The sequence below is a fragment of the Sciurus carolinensis genome, chromosome 4, assembly GCF_902686445.1.
Source record: "Sciurus carolinensis chromosome 4, mSciCar1.2, whole genome shotgun sequence".
Lineage (NCBI taxonomy): Eukaryota > Metazoa > Chordata > Mammalia > Rodentia > Sciuridae > Sciurus > Sciurus carolinensis.
In genome coordinates this window covers 86,488,875-86,501,084 of record NC_062216.1, presented here as the reverse complement: position 1 = coordinate 86,501,084, position 12,210 = coordinate 86,488,875, and the positions used below count along the sequence as shown (strand labels likewise).

Below are 12,210 nucleotides of genomic sequence, written 5' to 3'. Positions count from 1 at the left end.
GATGGAAACAAATTTAGTTACATAAGACAGCTTTTTAGTAATTCTTTTTTATATATCCTGCTAAAAAGAATTCTAACACAGGGGCTTTAATCAACTACTACTTTTTTAAAAGTGATGTTTAAATCCCAAATAAAAGTGTTCTTTTTGAACCCATTTTGAGGGTATACATATTTTTGGAAGATTTATCATACTTTTATTTGTCCTAACCAAGTTTGGATAAATTTAGGCAATGATGCTACTCCAGGGCAACGAGGGGGCTTCTGTGACTCTATACAACTTTAATAGAAGAAAAAAATTTTAGTCAAAATTAAATCTTAAGATTTTTAGGGTAGATTTAGGAAAAATTAAATTCATAGAAGCATCTAATATGTCTAAAGAACATTCTCATTTCCTACGAATTAAGAACTATAGTATCACACACCTTGAGAACATCAATTAAGAGTCCTATGTACTTTTGAACATCATTCTAAACTTGTATGACATCTTGCTAAGTCATTTTTAATAAAGTATTTAAATTGCTTCCTATATTACATGAGAGCAACAACAACAAAAAAACAAGCTGACATGGTGAGAAAGGAAGAAGCAGGGAAAGGGAGAAGTGCAATACAGGGTTATAATCACAGATCAGTATTAATTATAACCCATAAGATTAAACAGAAATTCTAAATTAGGTACTAGTAAATAAAGAATACTCAATTATTTTCCTTACAGAAGGGCAAATTTTAACTTTTCCATATTTTAGTAGATTTCTCCATACTATTTACAGTGAATTTCCCTCTTCTTGATAATCTACCACATCGTTCACAGAACAAATTCCACTGTACTCAGTGCCTTTGCCAAAGGATATAATTTTTTAAAAATTTTTGTTACTAGAAAAAACTCAAGTTTCAATGTTACCACGTGGCTAGTCATATTATGTTAGAATTTCTCTCTCAGGATAATGTCTCAAATTATAGGAATCCTGTTACAGAAACATTCCAAAAAGTTGAATCACAGAATTAACAGAACCTTTGAAATGTTGGATTACTATAAAATTAGCTAACATCATGATAGTTAAAATCTACATTTGAGGATCACCAATTATCATGTTACCTTATTCAAGTCCAAACTAATCCTATGCAAAATTCATATTCCATTAAAATTTCATTAAAAAATAACGTTCTTTCATTGAGTGCCCTTTTTTTTTTTTTTTTTTTTTTTTTTTTTGTGGTGCTGGGGATTTGAACCCAGGGCCTTGTACTTGCAAGGCAAGCACTCTACCAACTGAGCTATATCCCCAGCCCTCATTGAGTGCCTTTTAAAAACTACTTTTAAGCATTTTTACTTTTTAAATCACCCTAGCATATGTCATTTGGATAGACACAATAAGGAGTTCAGCCTTACATACCATCTATGTAACCCTCAGCACTTGAACTATTTAAACTCTTGTCTCAGTTTTCCAATCTATAAAACAGTAACACCTACTTCAAAGAGCTACTGTGAGTATGAAGTATATGTCCATAAAAGCATCTAGCAAAGTGACTCAGCACATAGCAATGTTGGTCTCTTCTCCTCCCCTCACCCATACCTTCATTAGCACAACACACAAAAACAAAGTTCAAGTCAGAAAAATGATTAGAAATGTGAATATTGAGCTGCTCTTAATAAACAATAATGTTTAAATTGCTCTTTTGAAGTTTGAGAAAAGTTTAAATAAAAAAAAAAAATATTCAACCAGCTGGGCATCCTCGTACAGATCTTTATTCCCAGCAGCTCAGGAGGCTGAGGCAGGAGGATCACAAGTTCAAGGCCAGCCTTAGCAATTTAGTGAGGCCCTAAGCAACTTAGACCCTGTTTCAAACTAAAAAATGTCTAAAAAGAAAAGTGGGGGGTGGGGGATTTTGCTGGGGATGTGGCTTAGTGGTTGAGAACTCCTGGGTTCAATTCCTGGCACCCTCCCCTTCAAAAATCAACCAGTTATGGTATTTAGGACACATGATATTTTTCCAGGTCCAAAAAAAGTCTGATAATATATAAATGATTACATATTTAAGCAAAAAGCACTTAATTGTAAAATTGCATATTATAAGCTAATCTATTTAAATCTGGAATTAAACAGGCATATAAATTTTACAATATTGTCTTTCTGGATTTTATAATTCATATTTTTATAATTCATAATTTTATAATTCATAACTTATCGTGATGTGATTTCCACATAAAAAAGCATTAGATGTCAGTAGCAGTGGTGCACACCTCTCAGGGACTTGGGAGGCTGAGGCAGGAGAATTACACATTAGAGACCAAATTTCAGCAACTTGGTGAGGGCCTGTCTCAAAATTTAAAAAAATAAAATATAATAAAGTGTGTGTGTGTGGAGTGGGGTACTGCCATGAACCTAGGGATGTAAAAAGTGTTAGAGTACCCCTGGGTTCAAGTCTCAGTATCTACCACTCAACACATACACACACACACACACACCAAAACAACAACACCACCACCACCACCACCACCACCAGAAAGAAAGGTATGCTGGTACTGAAATTCAGCACAAGGCCAGGAGTAGTGGTACATGCCTATAATCTCAGTGACTGAGGCAGGAGACTCACAAGTTCAAGTTCAGTCTTGAAAATTGGGCAACACCCTATCTCAAGATAAAAATGTAAAAAGTGTTGGGGTGTAGCTCAGCAGTAGAAGCTCAGCAGTAAAGCGCCCCTGGGTAAAATTCCTAGCACCATTGAAAAAGGAAAGAAGAAAAAAAAAAAAAAAATAGCATATAATCCAAAATACTTTGAAATCTGAAATCTTCTGAGTACCAACATGATTCTCAAAATTTCTGGATTTTGGAACATATCAATTTTAGATTTTCAGATTAGATATACTCAGTTGGTATTATCGATACAAACACTCCAAAATTGAATAAACAAAACACAAACTCTGAAATCTCAAACACTTCTGGTGTAAGTATTCTGAATAAAAGATATTCAACCTGTGGTTAAAACTAAGTCCTACACCAACATACCTATAATCCAGCAGCTTGGGAAGAAGGGGCAGGAGAATCAAAAGCTAGTCTCAGCAATTTAGTAAGGCCCTAAAGCGACTTAGCAAGACCCTGTCTCAAAATAAAAAATAAAAAGATCTGTGGATGTGGCTTAGTAGTTAAGCACCCTTGGGTTAAATATCTGGTCGTCGTCCCCCCCCCCCCCCAAAAAAAAAAATCCTAACTTAACCAAAATTTAGCAAGATTTAAGATTACAATCCAAAAAGTCAAGCATAAATAAATAAATTACCTGTATATGTTTGGGTCCAAAAGCAAGGCAGTATCTTTGGGTAACTTTGATAAATGAACTACTTTCGTTTTTAATTGATGTCGTTCACTTTCATTCACCCATACATCTGGCAGACTGTTTTTAAAAAAAAAAAAAAAAAGGTCAACAATAAAATTTACAGTATTTTTATCCTTCGGATGCCTTCACATTCTCCGGCCTTTTCTGCTGTTCTAATAGGGCCACCTACATTATCAACTTTTCCAGATGTCAAAGAAGCTCAGTCATCAACATGGTAGCAAGACATGGAGTTTCATATTTGAAAAAAAAAAATACGACAATAAAACCAACACCACTAAATTTTAAAAATGACTTAGGTATGAATAAGGAATTTTTGGTGGCAAAGTCATAACAGTGCCTGGCTTTAACTCAGTACATAATTCATTCTTGAGTTTGACTCTATTGGAATCTGACAGCAAGTTTCTTCATTCTTAAGGAAAATCCCACAAGACCTAATTCCACTTAAAAGGAAAGAAAAATATATGTAAGTGATCAAAATTTGATTTCAAAGAATTTAATCCTACAAAAAAAATTAAGAAAGCATTTTGATATATTTTCCAAAATACCAGGAATACATAGACATTCAGAAGTCATCATTTTGTGGGGTTTGAGTGTGTGTGTGTGTGTGTGGTGGGGGTTATTTAGGGGTTTTTTGGTGCTACTGCTCAAACCCAGGACTTCCCATATGCTGGGTGAGTGTTAAGAGGTATATTTTTTCCAAAGAAATATATTTCTAACCTTAATAAAAAAAAAAAAAAAAAAGAACTCTTAACCAATATGAAGCAGATGAACATTCATTAGGGATAAAAGGAATGGGAGAGATAGAGGACACGAGCCATCAATTTGCTAAAGAGAAGTAGAGTTTATAAATTATATTATTTATAATCAAAAGAATACCAAATATAAAAGGGAATGATTACAGACAGTACTGAGAGTTGGGGTGTGGCTCAGTGGTTAGAACATTAGCAAGGTTCTAGGTCTGACATCCAGGAACAAAAAAACAGAGAGCCAGTATTGATAATAAGCCAGAGTAATAAGCTCACTAATACAGCTGGGGAATTACAAACCACTACCTGTTTTCAGAGGGGGCAATTTCTATTTAAAAAATCTTACTATTTTGCATTATTTATAACATTAAAAGATTTCCATATTTTTTTGAGAAGCTAAAAATGATTAATGTCAATATTTAGCAAAAAAAAAAAAAAGGAGTTAATTAAATAAATAGCATGTCCACAAAACCAATACAGGGTGTGGGTGTGGGTGTATGTAGGGCAACAGAACAAGGAGAGAACTGTGAAAAATGTTTTCCACAGAATTCAAAAGTTAAACAGACTTGCAAATTAAATTTACACTGTAAATTTACAAATCTATTTAAAAGCTCTTTATTCATATTACACTCATATTAACATCTCCTGAGAAGCGAGTTGAAAAACAACATCGCAGAAAAAAATAACAAGGGCAAATATTAGCCATGTACTGTTAATAACTGAAGTAAGCATACACAATAAAATTCCCTTCATTTAAATTTATCCTATTCTGGATGCTCATCAGTTTTGTCCAAAATTTTGATACACATTCACTACACCTTTTGTAACAAAATTTTAACACAAAGATAAAAGGAAATTTATAAACTTGGGATCATATAGATAAGGAATACTCTAGATGGATAATAAAACTCAAAGAAAAATGTAATCACTAGTTAGAATATTGGACTAAAGTTTTTCTTTTCTTTTTTTCTTTTGGGCGCGGGGGTGGGTACCAGGAGACTGAACCCAGGGACACTTAACCACTGAGTCACATCCCCAGCCCATTTTATTTTTTATTTTGAGATGGGATCTCACAAAGTTGCTCAAAGCCTCACTAAATTGTCAAGATTGGCTTGGAACTTACGATCCTCCTGCCTCAGTTTCCCGAGCCACTGGGATTAGAGGCGTGTACCACTGCACCCTGCAGACAGTAGTTCTTCTATAAAGTCTTATGTGCTAGAAGACATTTAGAAATTTTATAATTACATCATTTAAACAAAAGCATGACTAAGGCTACTTCCATACTACTTGGAGGTTATTAAAATTCCTAATAATCCAATCCTAAAAATCATTAACCTGATTTTATTGAAAACAATAAAAAGTCAAGGTTTTGAAGCTTATATAACTTGAACCATGTTCTTATATACCTTTCAGATTATCTCTTTAATCCTGATAACCTCACAACACCATACAGTTTGGTTCCTTTAAATCTTTTTAATAAGCCAAGTAATTTTTGTGCTTCAGATTTTAATAAAGTGGGGCATGGTGGCACATGCCTGTAATCCAACAACTTGGGAGGCTGCAACACAAGGATCACAAATTCAAAATCCCAGTCTCAGCAACTTAGCAATGTTCTGAGTAACTTAGCAAGATCCTGTCTCAAAAAAAAAAAAGAAGGGCTGGGGATGTGGCTTAATGGTTAAGTGTCCCTGGGTTCAATCCCCAGTACCAAAAAAAAAAAAAGACATTAATGAAAGTATAATATAGGTCTATTAGTTACAAATAGCATTTCAAATACTTACATGTCTTCGGGCATCCAATGAAGCAAAAGTTTTATCTTTCCAGAATCCTCTTTTCTCTTAGCTATTACCTAGTAATGATATGAAAAGAAATCATAAAATAAGCTGTAAAATATCGTTCTCCTGACCTGTTAAAAAGCACTTTTGCCACTATTCAAGAACTTTAAATGTCCATACCCTACACAAGATACTCTTGCCACAGTATCTTATCATTTTTGGCACTCAAATCTGTCTTTCCCACAAGACTGAAACTTCTAAGACACAGGAATCTCATCCTATAGACTTTGGTATCATACTACCTATAGCAGTAGCAGTGTTATTATAAAATGAACTAAACTTCTGGAAATCTATCCTAAAGAAATAAGCCTGAATTTAGAAAAAAGCTTATGCTTAAAGATACTCGTGTTACAATGAAAACCTTAGGGCATTTCTGGCCCCCAAAAGGTTAAACAAATATCCGATTAATAGACCTAGTAGTTACATACTTTTTTATTATCCATTATGACCTCCATCCAAACCACCATAACCTAAGTTCAGGTTTTCAATCTTCTGAACTTCTTTCAAGTTCCCAAAACCATTCTCCACTGAGTTCCCAGAGTGCTTGTTCCAAAGCACAGATTCAACAGTACTGCTTGCCTGACTAGAACTTTTCTAAGGTTCCCCTGAGCACTTTAGGACAAGGTTCATCTTATGATGTGCAAAATGCTTCAGGATCTGGCTTGTCAAGCCTCATTTATTCTTTGGTTTTCATTTTACATTTTTCTGCCTTGAACTTCTTCAACCTCATATTAAGGAGAAACAATGAGACTTATAAAAGAAACTTTCTGATTTCTGACCTCTAACTTTTCAGATCAGACCCTAGGCACAAGGCAGTGAGACACACCAAAATTCCAGTCTAGTAAAATTAGGAGCTTGCTCATATGAAAACTGAGTTCACAGCTTTTGGAAAACTTGCTAAAGACAGTCTCCAAAAAGACAAGCATGTGCTACAGAATTACAGTAAAAAGAATGAAAATAAAAGTCTTAAAATATCTCAAAGATCTGCATATATGGGTATCTCTAATGGCTTTTAATTGTCTATGAATTCTGGCTCCACTACAAATATACAGAAACTGTAAACTACTAGATTATATATACATTACAAATGTATCTTACTAAAGAAATTTAACTAGAGATCATCCAAATTCACTTACATATTAAGCTAAAATGTTTAAAGCATATATAATTTGGAGAGGGAGAAAAGATACTAGGATCTGGTTACACTGCCCAGATTTGCATCAAACTTTCAAACCTTCTGCTTCAGTCTCTCAAGAAGCTGGGATTATAGGACATGGAATACCACAGCGGGCTTATGGTTCATTTTTTGATGCCAAACTTTAACTTAGGTGATTAATGAAAGGTCAATTGGTCTTCAGCATTAACCTTATCAAATCTATCAAATGATAGCTTAAGTTGAACAAAAAGACCTAGAACAGTGCCTGGAAAACTATATTACCATATATTACCAGAGTCTGAAAATTAAGGTAATGCTTAAATAAAATAACAGGACTAGGAAAACAGTTCCTAGTGCTCTACCACTTGCCTAACATTCACAAGGCCCTTGGTTTCATCCCCAGTACCATAAACAAAATAAAAACAAATCAAATTTATATTACAGCAGTTACAATTTCCACATTAACAAAATTAGGCTTAATGTTTTAATTATCTCAATCTCAAAAAAAATTTTTTAACAAGTTTTGTTTCAACCACCCAAATACTACATCATCCTGTAAACATATTAGAACTGAGTAAAAACAGAACTTCAAACAAAAATATAACACTTGCTCTACTATATAAAAACCTGCAGTTAAATAAACACCCTTATTTTAGACTTGACAATGAAATTAACTAAAAAGCTCAAGAACAGACTTGGAGGTGCTAAAATAAAATACTACTACCACAAGTCTGGCACAATGGTGCAAACCTTTAATCCCAGTACCTCGGGAGGCTGACACAGGAGAATTCCAAGTATGAGACCAGCCTCAGCAATTTAGCAAGACCCTGCTCAAAACAAAAATTAAACAGATCTGGAGATGTAGCTCAGTGGTAGAGTGCCCCTGGTTTCAATACCCAGTACTGCTAAATAAATAAACCACCACAATGAAGATAGATAAACAATGCTAGTTAATCAAGTATCCTAAGTCTACTGACTGGTAACTAGGATTCTGCTGACCTCTTCTGGAGAAGGCACAAAAGAAAATGTTCTAATTAAGGAAATAAGGCACATTAGACAAATTACACACATACCATTCTTTTGCAACCTGTTTCATTATTAGTATGGTTATTTCCTATAAAAGTTAATTTGATTACAAGGAAATTTAAAGCTGCCTTAAGTATGGAACTTTCTGACAACTAACAGAAGTGATTCTGCTTAACATATACTACTGCCATCAAAACCTTACTATCATAGAACTGTGAAAAGCACCTAGTTCCTTTGTTTTCTATTGTGTCCCAGGAAGATCTTGCCTCATTAGATGTGTCCTCCTTCCACTTTCCTTCCCCAGCAAAAATTATTCTTCAGAATACACTCTACCTTTTTGACTTTTCCTCCGCCAAGGTAACTCTGCCTCCTGTCACTTATAGGTTCACATCACTCATTCCTCAGTGTTCAAACCATCACATAAATAAGTATTACAGCTTCAAGTCCTCCCAAAGGGTTTCTACAGCCAGAAAACTTTCCATCCTCATAGACTTACATGGGCCGCATGAACATTTATTTTCATTCTAGATCATAATATCATCACCACTATTTTATTTACTTCATTTTACCTAACTGGGGCAGGGGGCATCTGTAGTCCTCCCATGGTGAATGCAAAGGACTATTTTAATGGAAGCATATGAAAGTTGATGAGTTGGCACTTCACTTTTTAATCATAGCTTTATTTATCACCATCAACACCTTATTTGTGGATACTTCATTACTAGACCACCATTTCATCGGATCTATGGCCCTTTATTTAGATCATTAAGTATTTAGAGAACCCTAAAAACCTCAGTCCTTTTACTACTTTATTTTTTCTATTTACACTGAGTTTTTAGGTGATATCATCCGGTCTGACACTATAAATACCAATGATATGCTAAAAATTCCCCATCCTTGTTATCTGTAGTCATATCTCTCCTCTGAACTCTTATATCCATGCCATACCACTACATACCTTAAAGGTATGGACATACATACCATGTATGTCCAGATCAGAGCTCGTAAAACTCTCTCTTAAGCTCGTAAAAGCCCTCTCTCTTAATCTCTGCTCATACCACATCCTGTATTAAATGGCAATTCCACCACTTTAGCCAGCTGCCCTGGCCAAAAAGTCTTGGAGTCATCCTTTCATCTCAAACCATTGATAATCTTTCAGTACTAATGTCAAAAGACACTAAACTGTCTTGTTCTGTCCAGCTACACTGACCTTCCTCCTCACTGCTTTTCAAACATACCAGGCATTTTTTCCACTGTGGCTAAAAAGCCCTCTTTTTCTTTCAAGATTTTACAATTTTACTATTTTTCTTGTTTATCATGTCTCTTCCACTAGAGTATACCATATTTTTCCCCTCATTTATATCATCAGTACCTGACTTCAAAGTCCTCAATATTTACGTGAATGAACAAATTGGCCCCAATGCCACACTCAGCCTGGTGACCACATCTTTACTGATCTTTTTTTTTTTTTGGAGGGGAGAGCCACACACAGACAAGAGGACTGACTTCTAGGTGGTATACTTTAATCCCTGTGACTCAGGAGGTTGAGGTAGGAGGATTACAATTTGAAAGGTAGCCTGTGCAACTTAACCAGACCCTGTCTCAACATAAAAAGATTGGAAATGGTTGCTCAGTGGTAGAGCACCCATGGATTTGATTCCCAGTACTGCAAAAAAATTAAATGAAAAAATAATAATAGTAAAATAAATAAAGACTTCTGGGGGCTGGAGATATAACTCAGTGGTAGAGAACTTGCCCAGTATACACAAGGCCCTATGTGCAATTTCTGCCAAACTCTGCAAATAAACAAAAGAACCAATTTCAGACCTACCACATCATAAGCCTAAGATCACAAGCTTCAAAAAAGGATTCTACCACCACTGAGTAAGCCCCTAACCTTGCAATCTCAGCAAAATTCCCAAAGTAGCCATTGTAACTCTTTCTGGTCTCTCAAGACTATTTTCCCCTCCAAATCACTCATCCTTATTTAGATAACCGTATTTCCTATATGTAAGTACGGTATACCGCTCTTCAATACAAACTCAATACACACCTTTCATGTCTTACAATTTCAAAAAGTTTCCCCTTCCTCTTTCTGCATGCAATCTTTTACTTTCTTTGATTCCACATCTTCAATTCTTTATACTCTCCCACTCATATCTTTACCTAATTTCCAATATTCACAATTTCACCCCTAATTATTTAAAAAGCTTGCTTGGAGTATACTGATACTTAAAATATTGCTCTTATTTTTTACATTCCTTTAAATATCACACTTTTTTAGTTTAATACCACAAGGGTTCTCACTATGGAATCCTCTAGGGACAGAGGTCCCTAAGCACTATGTAACTATACTATGTACATATGTATGTAACTATATTATGTCATACTGGAAAAGGCACCTGGTTTAGTCCCTTGTTTTGCCATCTGAAAAATCTGAGGAACAGCAGTGGCTTTTGTGGTCAACTAAAAACACCTACAATTTAATTTTATATGATATATTTAATAATCTGCCTAAATTATATCAAGTTTGCTTCCATTTAATTTCATAAATACAATCCATTGCTGGTTATTTTCTTGACTCATTCAATATGAATAGGTCTTATAAAATTAGATACCCTTGCATCCAGCCTAATCTAGACTAAAATTATATCACATAAAAATGAAATACTACAAACTGGGTACAGTGGCATACACTTAATTATCCCAACTATTCAGAGAAGGAAGCAGGAGGATTTCAAGTTTGAGGCCGGCCTAGACACTTTGTGAGATTCTGTCTCAAGAGTTTTAAAATATTTTTAAAAGGCTGGGGATGTAGCTTAGCAGTAGAGTGCCTGCCAAGCATGCACAAGACTGTTGGTTCAATTTCTAGTAACACACCCAAATAACATAAGATCCAATTTCACCTATCTTCCAAAAGTAGTTATAATATTTTACCTCAATTCTTACAATAAATATCCACAAAAACACACTACTGGAACATTTCCTTATTTTTAAAATGAAAGCATCAGGGAGACCTAGAACAGCAGATTTTTATAATAGAAGTACGGGAAGTTGTTTTCTAAAAAGGATTGGATGGGGGAGATAACGATGGCATATACGGAGCTTAAAAAGTGAGCAAGACAGATGAGAAATCAAAAGGAACAGAAAGAACAATGGAGGTTAACTGTGTGTGTGTGTGTGTGTGTATACACATACACATATGTATGTATGTATATATTAGAATAAGTACACAGATGTAACAGAAAAGCCTAATAATTGGGAAATAACTATAAATGTAAGAAAAAGTAAAAATGCCAAGAAAATCTCATTATAGGGGATGGGGAAAACAGATTCAAATCCAAAAAGATACGGATATCAACAATGATTGTAATATTAAATTCTTTTTTAATTGAAATAGAAAAGTAAGCCAAATTTAGAATACTTCCTATTTCAACAGTGAAAAATTAAATACTCATTTTTCATGATTCAAATTTCCAACGGTCTGGTCTATAATTCACCTTTACTAATTTACCTACGCCAAACTACACCAACTTAAAAATGACTAGAATCAGGCACAGTAGCACACACCTGTAACCCCACCTACTTAGAAGGCTTAAGCAGGAAAATTGCAAAGTTTGATGTCAGCTTGGGCAACTTAAAGAGACCCTGTCTGAATATAAAAAAAGGACTGGGGGGTATAGGCTCAGTGGTTAGGGCATCCCTGGGTTCAATCTCCAGTACAAAGTAGGATGGGTGGGTTGATGACTAGGTAACAAATGGCAAGAGACATGAAAGAAAACAATTCTATTAACTCTTAGTTAACCTAAAAGAAAACTACACTTACTTCCCACTTTTCCATTATTTTTATTCTGTGCCAAAAATCTAGTCACCCAACAAACATACTGAGTATCTACCATGCACTAGCCAAAATTCAAGAAAGGAACCTGAGATATATCCATGAAACAAAACATTTAAAATTCTCTTCCTGAACAAGTTTTAATTTGATTGCTAATATTCTTTTTCGTTTAATTTAAAAATACATGTGTGTATGTTGAGGGTAAGGTACACACAACACACAGGTATGAATGGAAAGTTTAAGACCTAAAAGAAATCTAATGTTCTAATTAAAAAAAAAATAA

At 34.6% G+C, this 12,210-nt stretch overlaps 1 protein-coding gene across 3 annotated transcripts in view; it reads right to left on the bottom strand.

The window, feature by feature from the left end:
• The window catches only part of Aebp2 (AE binding protein 2), a 131,706-nt gene that overhangs the window by 58,039 nt on the left and 61,457 nt on the right, over positions 1–12,210 (bottom strand). For all 3 annotated transcript variants that reach the window (XM_047550402.1, XM_047550400.1, XM_047550399.1), the window contains 2 exons: positions 5,854–5,921; positions 3,270–3,383 (listed from right to left, as the gene is read on the bottom strand). In XM_047550402.1, the coding sequence (XP_047406358.1) occupies positions 3,270–3,383; positions 5,854–5,921 (182 nt within the window). The remainder of the gene's footprint in view (positions 1–3,269; positions 3,384–5,853; positions 5,922–12,210) is intronic.